This window comes from Miniopterus natalensis, chromosome 9, assembly GCF_054644295.1.
Source record: "Miniopterus natalensis isolate mMinNat1 chromosome 9, mMinNat1.hap1, whole genome shotgun sequence".
NCBI lineage: Eukaryota > Metazoa > Chordata > Mammalia > Chiroptera > Miniopteridae > Miniopterus > Miniopterus natalensis.
In genome coordinates this window covers 19,117,814-19,143,165 of record NC_142089.1, presented here as the reverse complement: position 1 = coordinate 19,143,165, position 25,352 = coordinate 19,117,814, and the positions used below count along the sequence as shown (strand labels likewise).

General features: G+C 45.9%; 1 protein-coding gene across 2 annotated transcripts in view; it reads left to right on the top strand.

Moving 5' to 3' along the window:
* The window catches only part of CSMD2 (CUB and Sushi multiple domains 2), a 483,560-nt gene that overhangs the window by 75,250 nt on the left and 382,958 nt on the right, over positions 1-25,352 (top strand). For both annotated transcript variants that reach the window (XM_087820831.1, XM_087820830.1), the window contains exon 3: positions 21,027-21,139. In XM_087820831.1, the coding sequence (XP_087676957.1) occupies positions 21,027-21,139 (113 nt within the window). The remainder of the gene's footprint in view (positions 1-21,026; positions 21,140-25,352) is intronic.

The following is a 25,352-nucleotide window of genomic DNA, read 5'->3' as shown; positions in this document are numbered from 1 at the left end:
AAGCTGGCTGTGGAGGAATTGGGTTTTCCTGGAGGCACTGGAGAGCAGTAGAAAGCCTTGATCAGGGAAGTGGTGTGAAGCTGGTCAGGGTAGATCCGATTCCACGATAACTCCCATGATGCACCTCCGGGGTGCCTGGAGCTGCAGACTTGTGCTGGGCATTACCATTTCAGAGTCTTGCACCAGCTACCATGGCCCTTCCTGTGGTCTGGACCACCCCTGTCTCTCCATCCTGCATCATGGATCACTTGCCTTTGTTATCCTCTCCAGACCTCTCTGGCCTCCTGACATTATCCGCCCTCTCGTCTTTGTGCACAGTGAGCGCCTGTGCAGCCACACAGGGTCCTGTGCTTGGGAAGGGCCCGCACTTGCTTTAATACTAGTCTGCTGTCACCACCTTGAAATTTCTAATAATTTTTGAACAAGGGGCCTGCATTTTCATTTTGTCTAGGGCCCTACCCTTCATGTGGCTGGTCCTATACACAGTAGGAAGCTTCACTTCTCATTTTACTGAGGTCTTCGTAGAGTCCCCTGCGGCCTCAGAGACCTGCCAGGTTTCCATCTGTCCCTCTGGCTCTTAGGTCCCACTCCCACTCGGACTCCTCCCTGCTGATTGTCTGTCTGTCTGTCTCTCTTTCCTTCTCTCCTGCTCCTTCACTGTAGCTGCACCCAGGCTTGGTTCTTCAGAGGCAAGCGGAAACATCACTGCCTTGCTCACCAACCCACCCATGCCTCCCTCCCCGCTGTGCACACTCTCCTCCCTACTCTCCCCTCCTTCGTCAGTATTTCCTATGGCCTGTTTCTGAGTTCCCCACTGGATGTTCCCTTCACAGGATGTTCACCCACTTGACCAGGGGCCTTTTCTTAGCTCACCCTCCTTGCTCTCCGAAGCATCCCTCTTTTGGACCTTCCTGTCCTGGTTCTCCCTCTCAGCTCCTGGCCCCTGTGCTTTCCTGCCTTCTTTCCATCTCTTCATCTCACAGATGTGGTGAAACCAAGGGGTCTGTTCCAGCCATGCCTGTGGCTTCTGGCAGCCCAGAGGTGGCCCTGCGAGAATGACCTGATGGTTCAGCATGGCAGGGGTGGTTGTGGATGGGTGGGCATCTGAACTAACTTAACTAGTGAGATGGGACAAGCCAGGGAAGAGTCCAAAGGCTGGTGACTCATGAGGATTCAGCCCACAGGGATCTGGATGGGGGTTAGGAAAGCTGGGCCCCGGGTGTGCTGCAGTGATCACAGTGGAGTTCCACTGCCTGTGCTCAGTCATTCATTCCCCAAGCCGTCACTGAGCACCTACCAGGACCAGGCATGGAGGGTCACCATATAACGTGCTAATTACACTGGACCATGTGGTCACCCTGCAGGGGTGACAGAGGCATTGGGAAAACAGTGGGGGGACAAAGCACATACATTTCCCTCTCTCCCCAGCTTAGCCTCTCATAGGAGAGACTAATAAGTGAACGAAGAAAAAAACTAAACAAACCAAACAAAGCTTTTGATAAGCTTTCTGATGGAAATAAAGAGGGTGCTAGAAGAGAGACTGCGTGCCAGGGAGGAGGTTGTGAGTACTCAGAGAAGGACCCCCAGGGATCTGAGGGGTACAGCAGGCAGAGCCGAGGAGGGAGGGTGTCCGGCAGAGGCATACCTGGCACAAGGCGCTGAGCTAGGACAGTGTGGCCTTTCCTGGGCACTGAAGGAAGTCCCTGCTTGCCCATTTCAGCCACCCAGCCTCAGCCATCGTGAAGCATCCTGATTTCTGATATCTACAGCTCCGTCCCTCTCTCTTTTACATGTGTAGCAGCGACCTTATGATCACAATGTCCAGTACTCGATCCTTCATGTCTCAAGCAGAGCCCATTACTCTGGTCACTGCTCATTTCTTCCTGTCTTGCCCTGACCCTTCATGCCTCTGTCCCATGGGACATAGCAAGGAGCCCAGTCTCCATCAGCAGGGGACTGGGGCTGGGTTTCATTGCCTGGGACATTCACTGACCAGTGCCCAAAAGGCAGAGGGTCCTGAAGCTGGTTCAGTGTGGGGTCACTCCCACTCCCCCGCCAAGGTTGAAAGCAAGTTGGGATCTAAGAATGTATTATCCAAGGCTCCCAACTTGTAAAACTGCTTCATGTCTGCCAGGGGGTGGAGTAAAAATACAATTTAGGGCTGAGGTGTGGGAACAGGGTTAGTCTTCTAGGAAAGGGGACTGGTTGGAGCTTAGTAAGGCAGGATGAGCAGGGCTGAAGGCCAGGCATGTGCATTGGGAACCAGGGCGGGGTGGCCCTCCGGGCACCTGTGGACCCTGAAACCTGACACCCACCCCAATGCCAGTCTACCAGTCGCAGACAGCAGGCCCAGGAGGCAGTGCTGGCTCTGAACCCCGCCTGCTCCTCTGCCATCCGCCTTGGTGGGTAGTCTCTCTGCTGCGGGCGGGTTCTCCACATATTTCTATTCTGATCTCACAGCTTTTCAGACTGTGGCCTGACAGCTAATTCCTCCTCTGTGCTTAGAGTAGGTCTTGGTTTATTTTTCTTCATAAATTTTGTTTGATAGCTATAGGAACAGAACGTAGAGGATTTGTTTTTATAGCATCATCATCATCTTATCAAGCACTTATGGTATGCCAGCATCATGCTAAGCGCCTTCTCTATGTTAACCCTCCGAATCCTTGCAAAGATCTTCCGAGGCAGATGCTGTCATTCTCCACTTTGCAGATGAGGAAACGTGGATCAGATAGGGCAAGTGACCTGCAAAGAGTCACACAGGAAGTAAACAGTAGAGTCAGGGCTCTGATCCAGATGTGGGAGCCCTCTGCTCAGACCAGGTCCCATGTGATGTGGAACCCTGGGGGAGGGCAGTCTTCCTGCTCTCCCAGCACAGAGGCCATCCTTTGCAAAGGGACATCTTAGAGTTATCACCTCCTGCTACAGCTGTGCCCGCAGCTGCCTGGCTTCCCCCCTCCCACTTCCCCACCCCCACCCCTACCCCCAGTGCCCATACTGGTTCCCTCTCTGCTGATTTCAGGACAAGCTTGCCAGACACTCTGGTTGAAGGAGGAAGTCAGAAGCCCCTCTGGCCAGTGTCACTGCCAGGCTAGAGCAGGGCTCCTCTGGCCCAGCCCCCGCCTTGACTGCCAGCACTCAGATGTGTGGTGCTATAAAAAGCCAAGTAGTGAGATGCAAATCGCCCTGATTATTTATGGCCAAGTTAGTAAATAAGCAGGAGAGACAAGGTGGGATGTTGTTTTTCAATCTCTGCAGTCCTCATAGGAAAATCTATGGTAAGCAGAGTCCAGGTGAGCCAAGCCCGAGCCCATGGTTTAATAAACAGAGCCTAATTACCAGGCACCAGGGACAAACAAGCGAAGGGCTGTGAAAGGGAGTAATGAGAAGCCTGCAGCAGGAGCTGGAGGTGGAGGGGCAGAGGGCAGAGTGGGCAGCTGGATCCTCTCTCCTCCCATCTCGCTCTGGCCCAGCCTCTGAGCCGCCTGCAGGGGCAGCGGGGTGGTAGTCCCGGCCACATATCACTGTAATGGGCTGTGCATTGCCATGGGTCCTGCCGTGTGCCAGGACGTCGCCCTGCTGTCAGCTACTAAAGATGAAATAAAAGTCAGGAGGGGTCTGATGAGGGAGGCCAGGGGTTGAGGGATCTAGGAGTGGGAGAAGGCACGCAATCTGCCAGCCATCAGTCTGGTGTGGAAGATGGCATGGCCTGCTGGTTGGTCACCCCCATCACTTTCAGCACTGTTGCATCTCTGCCATGCCAGCCCTTGGGAAGCTGTGATCAGGGTGGGTAGAGTCAAGGAGAGAGATAGGGCAGGGGGCCAGGGGCGCTCAAGGGACTGGAGAGAAGCAGGAAGCCAGGCAGCCAGGGGCATGGTCAGAAGTCCTGTTGGGCATTTGCCTCCCACTGTCCACCAGATCATGTGCTCAAGGATCAAGTGGGAGTGGAGAGGAGACCCAGCAAACCCCATAGATGCCCGAGCATAGCTCATTGGTTAGAGCTAACCTCCCAGGAGCAACCAACGAGCAACAGAAGAAGGCCTCTTCTCCCTGAGATAGGATAACTGAGTTACAGGTTCTACTTCTACTCCTAGAATCCTGAAGTGGGATTCAACGCCATTAATTCAGTGGCACCTTATGTGTCTAGGACCCCTAGGGGTCACCTTCCCTTTCCTGTCTCATTTCTCCTCTCCCTCACTGTGGTTCATGGAGTCAATTCACAGAATCACTTTGCACCCAAATCCTTAATCTGGGTCCTGCTTTTAGTGGAACCCCAACCCAGGTGACTATAGCTACTAGGTTCTGAACACTTTGGTAAAAATAATTATGACAGCTATTAAGTGTTTACTCTGTGCCAAGCCCTATTCTGAATATTTTAATATATAAACTCATTGAATCATCCCAACACTCTATGAGGGAGATACCGTTCTTAATCCTCCATTTATGAAGGGGAGAAGGGGCACAGAACTGTTAAGAAACCTGACCAAGGTCACACAGCTAGTAAGTAACAGAGCCAGGATGCAAACACAAGTACTACTAGCATTAGAGACTATTTTTTAAATCATCACACCAAACTACAGGTCTTTCAGATATTTCCCAAGCATATCTTCCTTCCAGGCCTTATGTTTGGACCTTGGGATCCAGAGATGAACCAGACACAGACAGCCCTGACCTCAGAGAGCTTGACATGTCCAGACAGAAACATAAAAAAAACAGATAAGTCAGTTCAGTTTGGAGAGATTATCTCGAGCAAGGAAAGTTTAGAGGCATTGCACTTGGAGGAGTCAGGACAGACACTGCTGAGGAGATGCCACTTGAACAAAGTCTTAAAGAAGAAATTGGAATCGGAAGATGGGTGGATAGGGCGGAAAGAAAGCAGGCAGGGGGCTGGAGTGTGCGCACCCTGGCGATATTCAGGGAATCTCTTGAGAGCCCATATGGCTGGAGAGCTGGGGGTGAGTAGTTGTTGTTTAGGGCGGGGCTGATGACTGATGGGAGAAGAGGCAGAGGCTGGCTTCTGAAAGGTCTTGTCACCATGTCAAGGGGAGGGAGAGCTCCTGAGGGACTCCTACTGTGTTTGTAATGCTTCATTTCCTTAGCAGGTGTTGAATACAGGAGCCCTCATTATATTCTTTTCTCGCCTTTCTTATGTTTCTGAAAGATTCTTGTTTTGAAAAGTGATTTAGAAAAATAAAAGCAGTTAGGAGGTAAGGAAACCTGCTGATATACCACAGACCAGATCATCGCCCTCAGACAGACACTGTAGTCCTGGGAAGGTGACCCCAGGTCTCATAAGCTTTCTCTGCACCAAGGCACCAATCAAGGTCAGCTGTGAGCGCCAGGAGTGTTTGGCAACTGTTTTTACAGTTTGGCTCTATCACTCAAGGACAGAAGTTTACTCTTTTTTTAAAATTTTTTTTAAAATATGTTTTTATTGATTTGAGCAAGAGAGAGGAAGGCATAGAGAGAGAAATGTTGACATGAAAAAAACATTGATGAACTGCCATCTGCAGACTCCCTACTGGGGATCGAGCCGAAACCTAGGCATGTGCCCTGACTGGGAATGGAACCGGTGACCTATCAGTACATGGGAAGACACTCAGTCACTAAGCCACACCAGCCAGGGCAGAAGTTTACTCTTGTCTGTGTTCAATGCAATTCCTCTAGATTAAGCCTAAGGGCCTTTTGGGTTGGGTCTTGGTTACACCAGTTATAAGTTGACCAGTGTGCCATCTATGTTCCCATACAAGGCATTAAAAATTACAGCACTAACTGCAATGTGGTCCGCTAGATTGGATCTCGGGGGAAAAAAGACATTTGTGAAAAACTGGTAAAATCCAAATAAAGGCTGTAATTTAGTTAATAGTAAAATGGCAACATTCATCCCTTTGTTTTGACCAATTACCATGATTATGTTAACATCAGGGGAAATTGGTTGAAAGATATACAGGAACTGTCTGTAGTATCTTTGCAACTTTTTTTATAAATCTCAAATTATTCCAACATAAGAAATTTATTAACAAATTATGGTAGACAGGGCAAGACTGAGGATTGGGATCTGTCATAAAGCCAGTTGATATTTCTGCACAGTCGTTGAGCCAGTGAAGAATCTGTCTCCCTGTGATATTGTCTCAGTCCGCCTTTCCTCTGTGAGTTTATAAACGCCTCGTTGAAATCCAATATTCCACCACATTTCCCTGATCTTCCCACCTGGTGACCCTTTTCAAAAGGGAGTGAAGGTGGTAATTTGCAGAGAGCATTCCTTTTAATCAAGATTCACCAGAGGTTTTCTTAGAATAACCTGCTCTTTTGACTACATTTTAAGAAGTTCATCTACTGAAAGTTGTATTTTTATTTGGTTTTTTGGAAGTCTCTAAAAGCAGTGCAGACCTGTTTTCCCCAGGGAAGAAAGACAGGATCAAGGTGGCAGAACCCAGCGATGAACCAACACGGAACCGTGTTGAACCAACACGTGCCACTAACTTTTAAATTTCCTTGGAGATTTCCTGTCTCTTCTTTGCTTGGAGGGACCCAAGAAAGTGGACTAATGAGGAGTCATTCACCCATGAAGTGTCCCATTCTCACCTAGAGATAGCGGGGACCTTTCCGTCTTTCGTAGGCATGCGACACGGCCAATTGTCCTCCACTTGCATCGTTCTAATTGTCCCTGCTGATTAATGAGGTCACTTAAGGTATCAATTATTATCCTGCCAAGAGAATGAATATCAGACTGAAACAAATGCCCATGAACTTGCTTATTCTATTAAAAAAATAAAGTAATGAGAGATGATTAATGGTGTGTGCCCTGAGAGAAGCAACAGGAAGGGAAGGGCAGGAGAGAAAGGTAGAAATTAGCATTTTTCTGATTAGGGGGCAAAAGAGGCTTTTGTTTAAAAGCAGCTTTTTTTATTGACCCTCTTCCTTCCAACACCACTTTAACACCCCTGTCTAGACTGTCTCCACTTCCTCCCTATCACAGCTTAGCTCCCTGTAGCCCGTGTCAGTCTTATGGCCCCACCAGTCAGCCTGGGGCGGGGGGTAGGGGGGGTGGGGGGGCAGATTGCCACATGCATTCATTTTATCTGCCTTACAAGTTCCACTGAAAGTGTTTGCTGCCCTTGAGTTGACCTCAGTCTTCATGAAACACTTTCTTTTTCTAGCTTCTCTGATGCCACCAACTCCTCCTCATTCATTCCATTTCATATGTGTTTATTGAGCATCTATTGTGTGCCAGGCATTGTTCTAGGCACTGAAGGTATAAAGGTGACCAAGATGGACAAAGTCCTTGCTGTAAATGGAGCTTGCAGTCAAACAGAGGGAGTAGGCACTAATAAATAAATGCATACAAGTAAGCTGGGTGACCGATGGAGTGTGATGACAGAGTGTAGTTATATGGGAGCTGTGATCAATGGGAACCTTCCTGTAAATGTGGTACCTCCATCCCTTTCATGTCAGTTCCTTAAAACTTGCTGCTATCTCCAGGCTTCCATGTCTTTGTGTCACTTCGTAGAATGACATAGACTTGGGCAGGATTTGGGGGATTAAGGGACTGAGCTGGATCAGTCCCCGCTTTGCAGAGTACACCACCAGAAGTGACCGAAAAAATGGCATCCAAGGGGTAAACCCCTTTTGTAAATGCAAGCTGACAGTTGTCTAATCCTAAGGCCTCAGGCATAGAGACAGAATTCAGGAACAAGGCAACAGCTCCAAGTCCAGGGCCATCTACTATGACATGAATTATACCCCTCAGAGTTGTGCAACATGGTGGCCCTGAAGAATCCTGGAAGCCAGACCAGAGTTAGAGATTCAGACCCAGAATTCAGGGAAACAGAGTGTGAGAGATTCCCCAACCCCCTGCAAAAATTCCAGGTGACAAAACTGTGTTACTGCCCCGTGGTTTCTACCTCTCAGGTCTCCAGGGGAGGGCTCTTTACTGTCACCTACACATAGCTCTTGTTTGGATGTGATGATTTGGGTTGTGACCTGGGCTTTGGGGCCATGCTCCATGCTGCACAGTTATGGGCCTCCCTGGCCCTGTTTCCACAGCCCAGCCTGGCCCTGGAAACCCCGCCTGAACTGAACCCATCAGTCATTTTGCTCAGAGGGGAATCTGCACATTGCCTGCCTAAGGCCATGGTTCTGGAAACTTCTGTTCATCCTGGTTCTCTGGAGCATGGGAAAATAGTGGACATGACGCTCTATGTGTCCTGGGCCTGGCTCTGCCCTCCACCTGTGTCCAAGAGGCATTACTTATTCACAAGGATATAGGGCCTAAGCTCCTCTGCTTTGTATCCAGCGCCTCCTGGAGGTGAATATGCAGCTGCTGGTCATGATGATAGTTGTCATTCACCTGGGCACAGGTGCTAAACACTGTACAGTGCTGTCACTAATATGGAGACCCAGACTCTTCAGACTAGGTACCATGCTCAGAACAGGAAGGGCCTCATGGTGCAGGAGCAGATAGGCATGGGCCACCCCATTCTCTTGGTACAGCCTCCCCACCCTCTTGAAGACATTTTCAGCATCTTGAGGCTCCCAGAGCTCTCTGAGGCTCCACCAGCCCCCTTCCCAGGGTGGCCTCAGCTGCTGTCAGAGGCTAGGTGGGCACAAATCCTCGGGATAGGGAGTCCCCAGGGAGAGACACCATTGGCTACTCACTCACTTTTGGCTCCAGTTGTTCATTTTCCTGTTGCCAGAAGAACAGAAAATGCAGAGCTTTTCCACATAGTGCCAATCCTAGACTGGCACCATCTGAGGGCCTTGGTAGGTCCCAGCTACTCTATGGAGACCCTGTGTTGGTTCAGACTCTTAGGGCAGCCTTGACAGAAGGAGCACAGCTCCCATTCCCACATGGGGGTGTCACTGGCTTGATTTGGGAGAGGTAGGTACAGAGGCAGAAGTCTGCTGGAACACAGTGGCCTCTCTTCCTCAAAACGCCCTGCTCATTTCCATCCCACCAGCCCTCCTGACTGTGGTGCTGGAGGCTGCACCTCTCTCATGAAGACCAAGCCAGGCCAGGGTTTCCAGGACCCCGTGGAAGCAAATTGAGTCTGCATCTGCTAGAAGGCTGAGCAGCCTCCAAAACAGTCTTCTCTCTTGGGGAGACTGGTACTTAAGCAGCCATGGCGAACACATGGAGGAGGAACAGCTGGTTGCTTCCATTTGTCCTATCATTGGTTAGAACAATTTCATAGGTTACATGTAAAGCTGGATTTTGTCTTTCTTCCACTCATGCCATCTCCTTTGCTTGAAATGACCTCCCTGTCTCCTCACTACCTTCTCTGCCCTGTGGATATTGGCTCACAGTTTATCTTTCAAGATCAGCTCAGGCTGGTGCATCAGATTCCCTGGGCGTCTCCGTCACCACACTTACTGTGTTGCATTATCATTGTGCCTTAAGCAATAATAAAATTAATTATTAAGTCCTACTGTGTGCCATTCTCTAAAGCTAGGCATAGACCAGGAAACCAAATGGATGAAAATCCCTGCCTTCATGGAATCCACATGCTAGTAGGGAAAGGAGACTTAATAAATAAGTACTAATCAAATATATACTATGATAGATGGTGATAAGTGTTATGGAGAAAATGCAAAACAGAGAGATCAGGAGCCAGGAAATGAGTCCAGAGTGGGAAGATAGTTGCAATTTTAAATAGAGTGGTCATTTAAATCCTTGGTGTAAAGGTGAAGTGAGAGCAAAAAAGTGTGAAGGAGATGCAGGGACCGGTCATGCACATGTTGGGGAAGTGATGGGATAGCTGGGGAAACTGAGGGAACAGCAGTGCAAAGGTCCTGTGTCTGAACAGGTGTGTTCGAGGAACAGCAAGGGGTCATTATGGCCCGAGCGAGTGAGTAGGGGAGACTAATTGGCGAAAAAGAGAGAGGTAATGAAGAGGGAGTGGGTAATGGTGGTAGAGGATTGCCCAGGGCCTTTAGGTCAATATTAAGACCTTAGCTTTGTCTTAAATCAAGCAGGACACCTTTAGAAGGGTTCTAAGCAGAGAAGTGACAGTCAGACTTAAAATGATCATGCCAGCTGCTGTGCTAAGAATGGTCTGTAGGACAGAGGGGAAGTAGGGAGACAAGTTAGGAGGTTAGTGCAGTAACAAAGTCAAGAGCTGGAGGTGGCCTGACCCAGGATGGCAGTAATGACGGTGATGACGAGTGGCCGAATTTTCAGATAAATTAATGTAAATGCTTCCTTTTGAGGTTGAACTCCTTGGGCATCAGGTCCATGTCTTACACATTTTTGTCCTCAGAACCAAGCATAATAGTGACATTTAATAGGTCACACGATTAATATTTGTTGAATGAATGAGGGGTAAGAAATATTTTTAAAATGTTAATAATACAAGTAAGTCAGCCTCCGGTCTCTTTTTTGAACCTGTCAGATGACAGAGCAAATCCTGGGTGATATCCACCCAGATCACCCAATCTGATGTCATAAAGGATGCTGTTCATGGACATGCTGAGCCAAGAAATGTGGAGCATGTTGGCTTCAATTGTGTCTATTTTTTCTTGCTGCAGGACTTCTCAGAGCCTTTAATACACTAAGGTACAAGTTCCCAACATTTCTTAGTTTAAGGGGGCTGGTAAGTGCTTCAGTAATTTTTGCATATTGCTCCATGGGTAAAAGAAGTACCTATCAGTTCCATTTATTAAGTAGTAAGGTCTGAATAGTGAGTATTTACACCTTAATATTGTAACTGTTGGAAAAAATGATGACTAAATTGAAAGAAATTTTTTATTTTTATTTTACCCTTAAATAACCACAATTACTAATGGATTATGTGCACTTATTGAGCTCTGCACAGCTTTTCAGACTTTGGAATCAGATTGGACATCACCACCCTCAAATCCTATTCCACTCTAATTTTCACATGGTGCCACCAAACACCCAGCTTTGTAAAGATATGATGTCATCAATGGAACATAGCTTCAGGCTGAAACGCGACTACCTTGAGCTATACTTTGTGTGTCCAACAGATATTGAGTATCACAGTTTCCCTTGAACATTTAAAATATCCCTCAGTGCTCTTGTAAGTTCCTTGTTGTACCCTCGAGTGCCATGTTATACAGATTGGGAACTATGGTGCCACTTTGTATGTAGCATTTCCCAAAATTATGTGTGCATTTCCTCAGGCACGTCTACTAACATAACACTGGACGGTGTTCTGTGGAACATGTTTTGGGAGCTGTTGGGATGGAGCGTGAAGAGAGAATCCCCAGGGCTCCTTGCTGCAGTTCTGAGGGAAATACTCCTGGGTGTTGACAGTGAGCGTGCTTAGAGGGTTTGCATTCTGAGCAGAGTGCTGCTTGTCTATTTTTAGACCTCAGCAGGTGGGCCTGGTTGACTCCAGGCTTGGCTTCCAAAGCATCCCAGGAAGTACATGTGGAGATCGTGGGACAGCACAAAAACCATCTCCGCTGATGTTTGGTTCCTTTGGGTTTTAGAGCTTCTGAGACCAGGAATGTCAGTCATCTCGTGACCAATGTAGCAATAGCGCGAGCTCCGTGACCTGCCTTCTCTGGGCATTTCATTTCCAGAGTGTTCCACAGAGCCCCAGCCCATAGGATGCTCTTAAGAAAAAGAGAATGTATATATATATGTACATTTGAAATCACAAAAAGCCCAATTCTTCCAAGTTTCCCAGTTTTAGAAGCTCTTGATGCAATGCAAATGGGAATTACCAGAGAGAACATATGTCTGCAGGGTATATGTGTGTTTCTGTGTATTGTGTGTGATTATGACTAATGTCCATCAATTACCTGCAAATTACTAGATGTTGCCTGTAATGATAGTTCTGTTTTTAGCTTAATGGTTTATGTATCTAACTAGTGGCTGCTGTCTGGAGTAGGGCTGCTGGCAAATCAAAACACTATTTGCCAAGCCTGTCAGTGTGACAAATGTTGCTTACATTGACTCCTTTATTTCCAAGGTCAATTGACATGTCTTTTTTAATATCACTGTTTGATGTGCTAAGAGCCTTAAATGAGAGCCATTCAATAAAGGTCCAATTTGCTACATTACTGTTTATTCCTGGATAATTCTATATTAGTTGAGCTCTTTAAGATTGCAAGGAAGAAACATGCCTGGATTACCCTCGGAAATGGGGATTTATCACAAGGATTTGCAGACTGTGGGGCAGCACAGGGACCATCTCTTAAGCCTTTTCGTTGCCATGGGTTTCAGGGCTCCTGAGACTGAGAGCGTCAATAGCCTCGTGGCCAACATGGCAATAGCCTGAGCTCTGTGACCGGCCTTCTCTGGCTGTGTTATTTCCCGGAGAAGGTTCCCCAGAACTCCAGCCCATATGCTGCTCTAAAAATAAAAGGATCTATGATCAGATGGGTTGGGGAGCTGTTACATAATCTCTTCCTAACTTGGGTGTTTATTAGCTTATTAAAAGCCCACACAAACACTTTATTTTCTGACAATTTCTTTCTTGACCTTGTTTAATGCAGTATTTCTCAGTTCTGTTTAACCACAAACACCCTAGACCATCCTTTGGAGAATAATCTAGCATTTGAACTTTCCAGAAGGACCTGGTTGTGCTCATTTGTCACCCATGTTGGGGTCCCCACAGCCACCCTCAGGCTCAGTGATTTGCTGGGAGGACTCAAAAGACTCAGCATACAGTTGCACCCATGGCTGTGCTTTATTACAGTGAAAGGATACAGAGCTAAACAGCAAAGGAAAACCATGCATGGGATGACGTGTGGGGAAACTAGGCACGAGCTTCCAAGAGTCCTCTCCCCATGGGGTCACAGGATGTGGTTGCTCCCCCAGCAAAGTGAAATGCTGCCACACAGGAAGCTCATTGAAGACTCGGTGTTCAGAGTTGTTGTTGGGGGCAGATGACACAGGCACCCTCTGCCTGACCTGTATCAGTGTTCCAGACCCCCAGAGGGAAAGCTGGTGTTCAGTGTGAACCACAGTGTTTGTACAAATAGCTTAGGCCGCTCTTCTCAGTTCTGGTGATGGGGTGGGGGCTGAAATTCACGTCCCCAGATGCCAGCCAAGGGCCAACCTTGTAAACTGGTCTTTCAAAGGACAACACTCAGGCCTTTTTTGTCCACTCTCTAATAGTGGAATATTCATTCATTCATTCATTCATTCATTCATTCATTCATTCATTCATTCATTCGTCCTGCATTTGTCTTAAAGAGTTTGGGCTGCTTTAACAAAAATTCCATGGCCTGTGTGGCTTATAAACAGCAGAGGTTTATTTCCCATGGTCCTGGAGGCTCAGAGTCCGAGATCAGGGAGCCAGGGTGCTGAGGATCTGCTGAGAGCCACCTTCTGGGTTTCTGGGTTGCAGACTGCCAACTTTTCATTGTATCCTCACTGGGTATATTGCAGAGAGGGGGAGCAAGCTCTTCAGTAGCGCTTATAAAGGCAGTAATCCCATTCAAGGGGGCTCCACATGCACAGCCACTGGTTTCATGGGGCTTTCAGTTGACCTTCAGAAAATAATCACAAAAATAAGAAAAAAGGTTATCCCCATAAACATCTAATTAGGAAAATGATGAATGCCAGCAAAGAAAAAAAAGGAGTATTAGGACAGGCCATGTCTTGCTGTGTATATTAATCATGTTTTCATTTTCTGTATTTTCTGATGCTTTGACATCTGGGAACCTTGCTGACCCTGGAGAGACAGCCCCTTCCAGGGTTAGCTAATTCCTGGAGATAGCAAACTACTCTCCCTGGAGTGAGCCTTTCATGTGCAAATCAAGCAATCCAGAGCTCACCTATGTCCCTTACTGATCTCTACTTATTAAACTACTACCCCCTGGCCCTGATCACCCGGGACTGGAGTCAGACAAATAAGGGCAGTCCCTACACTCTGAAGCCCTCTGAAATTACGCAAACTAAAACCCACCAGCCTGCTCACCCTGCCTCTACCCTTTCCTTCCCCTGTGAAAACCTCAGTTAAAGCTCTTACATCTTTCTCCTGTTCTCTCCACCTCCTAAATTCCCCTAGTGCTTACCCATGTGGTTTTGGATGTCCTGGCATGTCCCCTTCTCTTGGGAACTCCAAGTAACCATCTTTTCCATGACAGCTATCTTTTGATCTGTTGGCCTCACCATAAAAATCTGCATTTTAAAACACTGGGGTAACAAACATCCCTCCAATCTCAATGGCTTAACTCACCAAAATTTTATTTCTTGCAATATGACATGTTCAAAAGCGATTTGCTGGGTTCCTCTGCTTAGTGGAGTTACTCAGGGACCCTGCTGACAGAGACCCGAGATCACTGAAGCAGAGGAGTTCGGCGAAAGGTGCATAGGCCCCTCTCCCTCCCCGGAACAGCACACGTCACTGCTATCCACCTCTCCTTGGCAAAGCCAGTGCCTGACCTCAGCAAGGATGGGAGGTGCCATTCCATGTATCTAGAAGGAAAGCTCGAGATACATGGGCACCAGTGACTTCCACAGGGAACTGTGAGAATGCAAAATACATAGATTGGTCTGGGCAGTCTAGAACGTATCTTTTTGAAAATATTGTTGAGACACTTGCGATGAGACTTGAATGATGAGTTAATTAGACAAACAGGTGGAGGGGATGTGAGAAAGTGTTCTAAAAAGGAAACAGCATGTGCCAAGGCCCTGAGGATGGGGGTGGGGGTGGCCAATTGAAGTAACAAGCCAGCAGTGTACCAAAGAGGAGGGCCGGAAGAGAGACGGGGAAGGGTATTTTGTCAGACATTTCTGAAGTACAGAATCCCGGTGATAATAAGAAGTGGACTTTTCCAGTCCATTTTATTATTGTTTTCAAGTTCCCCACAGGAAGGGTACCCCTTAGTACCCATGCTCTGGGCATTCCACTGCCCCTGCCTTGACCAAAGAAGACTGCAGGGGCTGGAGCTGAGAGGGATGTGGGGCAGAGAATCGGGCAGGGTTGGGTCGTACAGGCTTTGTGAAACCCATTAGGGATTTTGTCCTTAATCCTAAGAACTGTGGGAAGCCACTGATGGATTCTGAATTGAGAGAGTGAGAAGTTTGGGGTCCTGGACATCAACAGTTTCCAAGACCCCAGGTTACTCTACTCAGAGGCTCTGGAGGAAGTAGGAAAGACAACAGCCTCAATAAAGTGGACTATGAATATTAGTTTACAGGCATGGCCATGCCACCTGTTTGTAAATTTCTGCACATTTTCGGTTCATCAGGGAGATAAGCAACAGCAGGCCCTCGCTCCTGCCTTTCTTGCCATGATTTGACTCCATTCCCCTAATAAGTCTGGATTCTACTATTGAAGGATACCTCACTCCTTTATGTATGGTGTTTATTTATTTATTTATTTATTATTATTTTTTAATATATCTTTATTGATTTCAGAGAGAGGAAAGGAGAGGGGGAGAGAGAGATAGACACATCAATGATGAGAGTCATTGATCGAGCCCGCAACCCAGGCATGTGCCCTGACTGGGAATCGAACCCTGATCGCCTGGATCCTAGGTTGATGCTCAACCGCTGAGCCATGCCCGGCCGGGCTCAGTATGGTATTTAGACTTGTCAGATAAAAGATGGGACAGCCTGAAAGTTTTATTTGCTCATTCCGACATGCAGACGTGATAACTCCTCCTGACTTGTGGGTCATCAGCTTGTCTGAAATTGATTAAATGATTACATGTGAATGAGGGAAAAGCGAGCAGTGTAGCCACTAGGGAAGGATGATTCAGGTGCCCAGATGGAGAGCTCAAGCCTTCACACCCCCTCCAGCTTCAGTGCTTTTGAGGATTCCTCCATGTTAGAATTTATCTTCCAAGCCTGGGAAATAGCGCAGCAGCGATAAATATCTGATTAGAGAAAATGCCTAGTAAGCTGCAATTCCATATATTGCAAGTGATAAAAATGTAATTGTTTGTTGACAGTGTGCATTAGCTATTCACAGCTTGTGTCAATATAGTACCAAGAAACTAGAGTTTAGAAATCTTCAATGGCAGCTCAAAAATGTTGTGGAGCTAACTAGAGGAATAAAATCAACAGGTTCCACTCAGTGGGAAGGGTGCCACTCCCAGAGATGACTTCATGGGAGAAGCCTCGGTGGGGTGTGAGATTCCTCCATGAAGCTGTATGTTGTTGAAGGAAAAGCCATGCCCCAGACTGAGTATCCAGGAAGGGCACCCAAGGGCATATTCTGGTGGACATGGGTGAGAGACAAGTTGCAGCTGCTGTGAATTGAGCCCATTTGGAGATAGAGACCACAATCTCAGTTAGGATGTAGCCTGGAGATCAGATCCAAATAGAGGTCTGGCCCCATTGGGGACAATTTGGTATTTTAATGCCAGGATCATTGGGGGCATCTGTCATCAGCAGACATGAATACCTGGGGGTAGGGGAAGGGTATCTGTTGCATGGACAAGTTGACAGGAAGCAGAGGGACAGATGAATGGTGGTCTTGGGGCCAGGGTTCTGGTTCTGGTGGACAGTCCATTTCCAAGGACGCAGCCAATGCTGTAGGTGTGGGAGGATGGGGGAGGCAATGTAGGGTTTGGAATGAACAGGAGGCAGCTAAAGGTAGGAGCCCAGCAAGGACCAAGTGGGAGCTCAAGGCTCAATCTAGGTAGATGGAGTTTAGGTCAGATTTAATGGAGAACTGAGATGCTGTCCAATCGAAACACAGTGTGGGCCACATAGATAATTTTTTTAAACTTTTAATTTTGAAATAATTATAGATTCACAGGAAGTTGCAAGGGTAGTACAGGGAGGTTCCATGTACTCTCCTAGTTTCTCCCAGTGGGTACACCTAATGTCACTATAGTATAGTATCAAACCCAGGGAACTGACATTGGTGCAGTATATGTATATATGTCCATGTCATTTCATCATGTGTGTGAATTCATGCCACCACCACTGCAATCAAGATACAGAACTGTCCCATCATCATCTCTTTGGTGCCACTCCTTCATGGTCACCCCACTTCCCTTCCTCTCACCATCCCCTGGCAACCACAAATTTGTCTTCCATCTCTTCAATGTTGTCATTTCAAAGATGTTATATAAATGGGATCATCTGGTATGTCGTTCTTTTTAGATGAGCTTTTTTTCACTCAGAATAATGCCCTTGAGATCCATCTAAGCTGTTATGTGTCAGTAGCCCATTCCTTTTTATTGCTGAGTAGTATTTCATGGTATGGATGTACCACAGTTTGCGTGGACATTAACCTATTATTGTAGGACATTTTGCTCATTCCAGTTTTTTACTATTTACAAAAAAAAAACAACCGCACAAAAAACCTGTCATGAACAAATGTTCAATCATGTATAGATTTTTGTGTGGACACAAGTTTTCATTTCTTTGGGATAAATGGCTAGGAGTGTGATTGCTGAGTTGTCATGTTAGTGTATGTGTAGTCTTCTTTTTAAAAGAAACTGCCTATTTTCCAAGTGTCTGTGCCATTTCACATTCTACTAGCAATGTATGAGAGATCCAGTTGTTCCTTATTGTTGCCAGCATTTGGTATTGTCACTGTTGATTTTTTATCTCTTCTAATGATATGTAGTAATATCGCATCCTGATCTTACTTTGCATTGCCCTAATGACCAATGATGTTGAATTTTTTTAATGTACTTATTTGCCAACCTTATATTTTCTTTAGTAAAATGCCTCTTCTTGATTTCTGATGATTTTCTAATTGGATTGTTGGGTCCTTGCCTCATTGTCAAATCTTAGGGAAAAAGTATTGTCTTTCACCATTAATTGCAATATTAGCTATAGGACTTTTGTGTTCTTTATCAAGTTGAAGAAGTTTCCCTCTAGTCTTAGTTTTCTGAAAGTTTTTTCTTTAAATCATGAACGAATATTGAATTTTGTCAAGTGCTTTTTCTACATCAATTGATGTGGTCATGTGATTTTTTTTTTTAAACTTTTGGCCTGTTAATATGGTGAATTACATTGATTGATTTTTAAATATCCAACCAGCCTTGCATCCTTAGAATAATACCCACTTGGCTATAGCATATAACTATTTTTATGTATTGATGAGTCCTCATTGCCAATATTTTGTGGAGGATTTTTGTTGTCTATATTTATGTAGGATGTTGATCTTTAGTTTCCTTTACTCGAACAGTCTTTGGTTTTGGAATTAGGGTAATATTAATCTTATAAAATGCATTTGAAAAGTGCTTCACCTCTGTTTTCTGGAAGAGATGGGATAGAATTGGTGTTAATTCTTCTTTATACATTTGGTAGAATTCTCCAGTGACATCATCTGGGCCTGTGTATTTTTTTTGGCGGGGGGAATATTTTAAATTTCAATTTCCTCAATAGTGCTATTCAAATGGGAAAATAATGGTAGTTTGTGCTTTTCATAATATTGGTTGGTCTCATCTAAGATGTCAAATGTATGAACATGATTTTTAATATTTCCTTATTATCATTTTTCTTTTTAACCCTCATCTGAGGACATGCTTAGAGAGGAAGGGAGAGAGAGGTAGAGAGAGTCACATATGAGTGTGAGAGAGAAACCTCGATCAGTTGCCTTCTGTACATGCCCTGACCAGGGATCAAACCGCAGACCTTTCAGTGCACAGGACGACATTCAGCAGCGGAGCCACTCTAACTGGGCCTTACTATCCTTATCACTACAGGCTCTGTGTTCCTTAGCCCTGGAGATTTGTCAGTCTGCTAGGTGAAAAAGGAGTCTTATGGGTTCAGTTTTCATACTTTTTCATATTAATTAGGTGGATCATCTTTCTATTTTTGTTTATTTGTACCTTTTCCCTTTTTTCCCTTACCTGCATATCTTTTTCATATTTATCTGTAAGTTTTCTTTATACATTATAAATACTAACCATCTTCCTGTCATATGTAATACATAATCTTCCCAGTTTGCTATTTTCTCTTGCTCGCTCTTTTTTTTTTTTACAGTTTCTTCTGCTCCCCATACATGCTTCTAATTTTCACATAATGAAATCAATCAGTATTTTCCTTTAAAGCCTCTGGGGTTTCATGCTGTATCAATTTCAAGAGTTAAAAATCAAATCAAACTAGCTTGAACAAAAAAAGAAGGAAGGAAGAAAGGAGGGAGAGAGAGAGGAAGGAAGGAATGTTGGCTTATATAACTGGGCACTGTAGAGATAGATCTCTGCATGGCTGGATCAAGCCTCTGAACAGTGTATCATCAGGCCTCTTCTCATGTTCAGCTTTGTCTATGTCTATGTGGGATATAATTTTTTTCTAAATCAGATAGGCTCTGTGTAATGATAAAAAGACTGCTGGCAGTCCCAACCTTTCATTCTAATGATTTAGAACCCAAAAATAAAAGACTCTCAGAGTCTGTATGTCATATCCCATGGAAGGACTCAGAATGACCCTACTTGGATGATGTACCCTCTTTCCTGTTCTTCTTGCCTTCAACCAGCCCATAAAGATGACTGATATGCCACGATTGGCCATTGGCCCAGTTCTGTGGCTCATGAGCAGGTTGGGTCCCATGCAATGACAGCTCCCCAGAAGAATGATGGGCAGGTAGCAACCAAAGCAGTCCTCTAAATATGTCACCCTTAGAAAGACCTTCTCTAGTGTAAGATGATTAAAAAAGAATGTGCTTCCTTCTAATATGTATGGTTTCATTATTTTAAATATAAATTTTGACCCATGTGAGAAAGTGAGGGAGATGGAGAAAGACAGACAGGGAAGGGGGAGAACTTGGTGTGAGGTAGGGATCCTTTGCTGGATGTTTTTATACGTGGAGAGAAGATGACCTTGAAACTTACTAGGTCACCCATTTCCCAGTTTGATCACTTTTTCTTCTCTTTTCCTTGAGTTTATTCTGTGTTAACATAAGTACTATGAGATTAGGATGGTGGGAAGGGCAAGGGCTTTATCTAGCACAGGGCTTTTCACACTGGGCATTAATAAATATCTGATTTAACTTGTTGAACCCAATGCTCATGCTTTCCAGGGGACATCTGGGCATCCAGATATATAGCAATGGAGGTATAGAGAGGAAACCAGGAATACCACAGATATCCCAAACTACCTAGAAATGGGGGTAAGGGTAAACCTTGAATTCCCTCCCAGAGCCCTGATGGGGGTCAGGGAAGGAAGGGTGAGCCTAAGATAAGGAACAAAGGACACAGGTGGACAGGAGACTGCCACTTCTCTACCACCTGTGTGCACAGTCAGGTTACCTGTGGGGGGTCAGCACATGTGGACACCCAGCAGTGGACAACTTCTTTCCTAAATATGTCCCCACATATTGAAAGCTTCATTATGTTATCTCCTTAACATTAGAAGAATCTTTTAAAAATGATTCTCTTGTGCTAAACATTATCTCAGGTTCAATAATTCCTTCATTTCACCCGTTTCTTTTTCTTCACTTAACTTGAAGGGGGGAAAAATTAAGCATTTTAATTTTAAAAGCAAGTACAGTATGATCCCATTTGTATGAGATTATTCCATTGACTCTGATCCCATCTATTGATCCTTCCATCTCTTTGTGTGCCAGCTGTCAAGGGTGATCATTTCTAGATTGCACTGGGCTTTTCTATTTTGCTTTCATCTTTTAAAAATCATCAGCACTTATCATTTCTACAAAAGCAGTAGGCTTATTCCTTTTAAAGAATAAAGAGTATGATAAGAGGCATCCACATTCTGCTACTTAGGTTGGATATATCTTTCTCAATATGTGAAAAATTATTGTCTACTGGCAATTTTTAGTTGTGCATTTGTGGTGAAATCTACTCAGAGCCTCAGAGGACCTCAGCCAGAAAGAGAGGAGACGGGGAGAATACAGCCACAGACTAGAAAAGAGAAGAGCTACACAAGGGAGGCCTGCAGGTCAGGGATAGCCCATGGCTCCAGGGGAGTAGCCCCCCATGTTCCTGTAGCAAAAGACCCCTGGTTTCCATCTCTGCTTTGTCTCTGGACACCTTGCCTATCACTGGTGTCAGGCTTGTTTTGCATTCCTCCCTGTGCCTACATCAGCATTGTGCACCCAACAGGCGCACAATAAATGCTTACTGGATGAGCAGTTCCCAAGGGGGTCATCCTCCCTAAATAGCACCTCTTTGTCTTTCAGGCTCACAGGCTTTCAGCTACCAGCCACCATTGTCAGCGCGGCCACCACCCTCTCCCTGCATCTCATCAGCGACTACGCAGTCAGTGCACAGGGCTTCCACGCCAGTTATGAAGGTAGGTGCCTCCAGCCCTGGCCGCAGGGGCCTGGCATAGGAGGTCCTAATAGCCCCAGGCAGGGCTGTGATGCTCTGGGCTGTGGGGAGGGGCTGCTTCCGATTCAGAGCTGGAGCCTGTCCTAACAAGGCTGGTTACTGGCCAGTAACTGAGTTACTTAAATTGCCCAGGCTGCTGCGTTTCCAGGAAGCTGAGAATTGAAATCAGAGCTCAGCTGCAATAGTTTTTCCTGAGGGCCTGGTAACATCTACTTCTCTGTACCCTTAACTGGGTTTTGTTGTGTTTTTATTTTTTTAATTCTGTTTTCTATTGGGCTTAATTGTATAAGGTACCTCAGCTTGGTTTTGGAAAATAAGAGTGATATAAACCCTAAGTAAAAGCAATAAAATAAGTCGCTAGAAAAAATTTCTGCTCAATGCAGTGACTGCAAAGAGTCAGTTTTATATCGTTCAGAGAACAATTACTACTTTTTCCTTAATAGCATGGATTAGGGTTCCTTGGTTTGAGTTATGCAAATAATTTCCACTTCTCTCAGCCTGTTTAAATGTGGTGTTAGCATTCAAATTAACACTAATATCTTCAGATTATACACTATTATTATTATTAACTTTATTATGCTAGTTCAGAAGGTGGTACTTCTAGATCTCTGTCATTTCCCTGGGAAATTTACATCTCATTAATAGGTAATTATGCTGCTCTTGGCTAAGACCCACACTGCTATTTCATGTTGAGATCATTAATGGGCATATTTTAAGACTGTTAATAATAATTAATAACAGTAATGACATAATACCCTAGTAAAGCATGCCAGTTACTCCAAAGCTTGCTTGCTTTTGCCTCCAAGAAGTTGAAAAATAAGGGATGCTGGTGAGCTCTTCCTCTCAGCACACCAGTGCCTTTCCCTTCCCCTCCTCCTCCCCCAGGCGCACCTCCTTTGCCTTTCTCTCTCCTAAGCTCTAAGGGCCCCTCTTTCGCTTCTGTAACCTGTTTTCCTGAGCCTACCCAACCCAGCTGGCTTACTTCTACTACCTCTGTAACTTTCTAAATAAACTTTCTCTTATAATTTGAAAAAAAAAGTGATGCTTTCTTGAATAGCATCTATATTCTATAGCAGTATAGAAATAGATTCCACCTTTGTCTTAAGACGGCAGGAATATACCTCCGAAAGAGGGCAGATCCTACCTTCTTGGTCAAATCCACCCCTGGTGGTGTGGGGGACACAATTTGATGCTTTAACCTGAGCAATTGAGGTTTCCTGAGCAGGTCTCCGTTATTTTTAACTAAAGCTTCCTGAGAAGGCCCCAGAGAAAGCTCCACATGCTTTTAACTGCGGGCTCCTGACATCATCATAGTCACCTTTAACTGCAGGCTACTGAAAAAAACCCACTTGTCTTTAAAGTGAGGTCACCTGAGATAGCCCAATTTCTTTTGAAAAAACAATCAGTTCCTCCCAATATTGAGCCTGTGATTTTGGTCATTCTGGTTACATCTTTACCCTGAACCCAAACAAATTCTCTCCGAGTTTGACCTACACCTTTGTTACTAAGAGAGGCCTCTTCGGAAGCTCCTTACGGTCTCTCTGACCATGAGCTCAGTCCACAGTATGTTGGCCTGGGGGAGACAGGCTGTGTTTGGGGATGGTTGTGGGAGTGAGTCATGACACCAGAGCTGATACCTGCAGAGACCCTGTGTGCTGAGCCCTCACGGTGTCCTCCTTCAACATTTCTTGTAAATATTTGTCTGAGGTCTGGACTCTCATGAAGCTTTAAGAAAAAAGTGTCCTGTTGATTGCTGACCCCACTGTCCCCTCTGGGAAACAGTGCCAACATTTGCCTATCAAGCAGAGCAGATCTGAGGCTACACTCACAGAGCTCTTTTGAGTCAGAGATTCTATCCTGGAATTCGTGGCAGGATCTGTATTCTGCAGACCCCTTATAAACAAGGACAAAATTCCAAAGGTATAAAGATATATGAATTTTTTCCTAGGAAGGGTTTAGAACAGGGATCAACAAGCGAGGCCTCCCCTCTCCTCCAGGGCCCATCCAGCCCCTGGCTCATTTTTGTAAATAAACTTTTATTAGCGCACAGATGAGCCCATTTGTTGACATATTGTCTGTGACTGTTTGCATGCACGACAACTTCAGAGTTGAGTTATTGCCACAGAGACCATATGGCCTGCAAAATCTAAAATATTTACTAGCTGGCCCTTACTAGAGCTGTGCTATGCAACATAGTAACCATTAACCACATGAGACTTTACATTTAAATTAATCAAAATTAAATACAATTTAAAATTCGGTTTCTCAGTCATACATGCCTCCTAGCAAGTGTTCAGTAGCCACACGTGGCTTGTGGCTGCCCTATTCGACAGCACAGACAGATAACATTTCTATCATCACAGAAAGTTCTACTGGACAGAGCTGAGCCAGCTCTTCCATCAGATTCACAAAGGCTCTGAGATTCAAACAAGGTTGCAAAACATTAGGATAAAGTAGAAGCCAACGGTTCCTTCCTCTCACCTGCCTGGCACAGCAGAGGCAGCCCAGTCTGGAGAATGCTCAGCCTTCCACAGCTCAGCCTTCCACAGCAGGACCGAGGGCAGAAGGAAGGACCTGTCCTACCTCAGCCACACGATGGTGTCAGGGCTCTAAGTCATTGGCTCTATGCTGACAAAGCCTTGCAGGCGGGGCCCATACAAGCCTTGGTCTGGTCCAAACAGGTTGCTGTAGCTGAGGGAGCTCTGTGCAGCTAGCTGTGCAGGGTTTCTGCCGACTCCGCAGTCTGTGTGGCTGCTGTCTGTGTGCTGACCAGCAGCAGGAGTCAAAGATGTCTGTGCTGACACTTGGAGTCAGGCGCAGAGAAGCCAGGGCTGGGGTTATCACCCAGCCCCATTGATCTGGCTTAGGACTGGACCATGGGGCAATTTGTGCATCTGGGAAAGTGTGAGTTGCACTGACTTTTGGAACACCCAGAATGGAGCGGCAAGGAGGGAGGGAGGAGGAACCAGGAGGGGCAGCTGCTGCTGGGAATATAGTACAGTGCAAGTACATGCACCCACAGGGGTGGCCTGGGTCCTCGCTATCACTGGTTTTACCAGCAGGACACCACATAATCCCACATTTGGGGATTTACTGATAAACACTAGCTTCTTGAGCCTATAACTGACTGACTCACCTTGGGCAGATTTTTAAAAGCTCTCTGGGCCTTACTATGGGGGCATAGGGAGATCCACTCGTCAAAAGGACCACGAAGATTTGGCTCTCAGGGAAGGAAGTCAGCCCCGCTCACCATTGCAGAGTTTTCCTTAGTCATTTGTTCTGAGCAGGCAGGCAGGCAGGCAGGCAGGCAGGCAGACGGACTCTATAAAAGGGGCCCCCTCCTGGCTGGGCTGCCCCCTCTCAGGACAGCTTCTTCAGAGTCACTATTCAGGAAGTCACTGTGCCCATTTCAGAATGACACCAGGTCCTGCTCTCGGTGGCCCCCATTGGCCTATGTCCCTAATTGTCCGCTATCAAAGCAAGTTTGATACTCCTCCACCCCTTTCGGGAGAGTGAAAGTGCAGATAAGGAACTGAAGTGCTGCTGGGATTCTGGAGGAAGGTGAAGTCAGGCGAAGAGTGTCAGCTCACAGCTGCTGCTGCTGCTGCTTCAAGGGAAAGATCAAAAAGGCCAGTCATCAGACCCTGAGATGCCAGGAGATGCTTGATTTGTAATCCCAGGGGGCAAGAGCGTGGGCTGCAGCCGTGGACGGGTGGGAGGGGGTCGGCTTGTATTACATACTGACTGTATGCCAGGTGCTGTACATACATTCTCATTTAATCCCCATGACGTCCTGGTGGACAGACATCGCTATCTCCATCTTACAGACTTGCAAACTGGGACTCAGGAGTTTTGTCTTCAGCTTAAGGCTACTTGATGGCCAGGAGTAGCTTTTCTGGCACTAAAGACAACACTCTTCTCTTATACTGTGCTCCTTGCAAAACTCCTGGAGTTAGGCAGAGACCGGTGACTCCATTTCACAGGCCGGTAAACCGGAGCTAAGTCGGAGGCAGGGAAAGGACACAGGCTGGCACAGGTCATTCCAGGGAGGCAGCAGATGTGTTTCAGAGCTTCTCAGTTAGGGTTGCTGGATAGAGTGCAGGATGCCCAGTTCATTTGAATTTTAAATTATTCAAATTTTTAAAATTTGATTTTTTTAATTTTCTTTTTAGTAT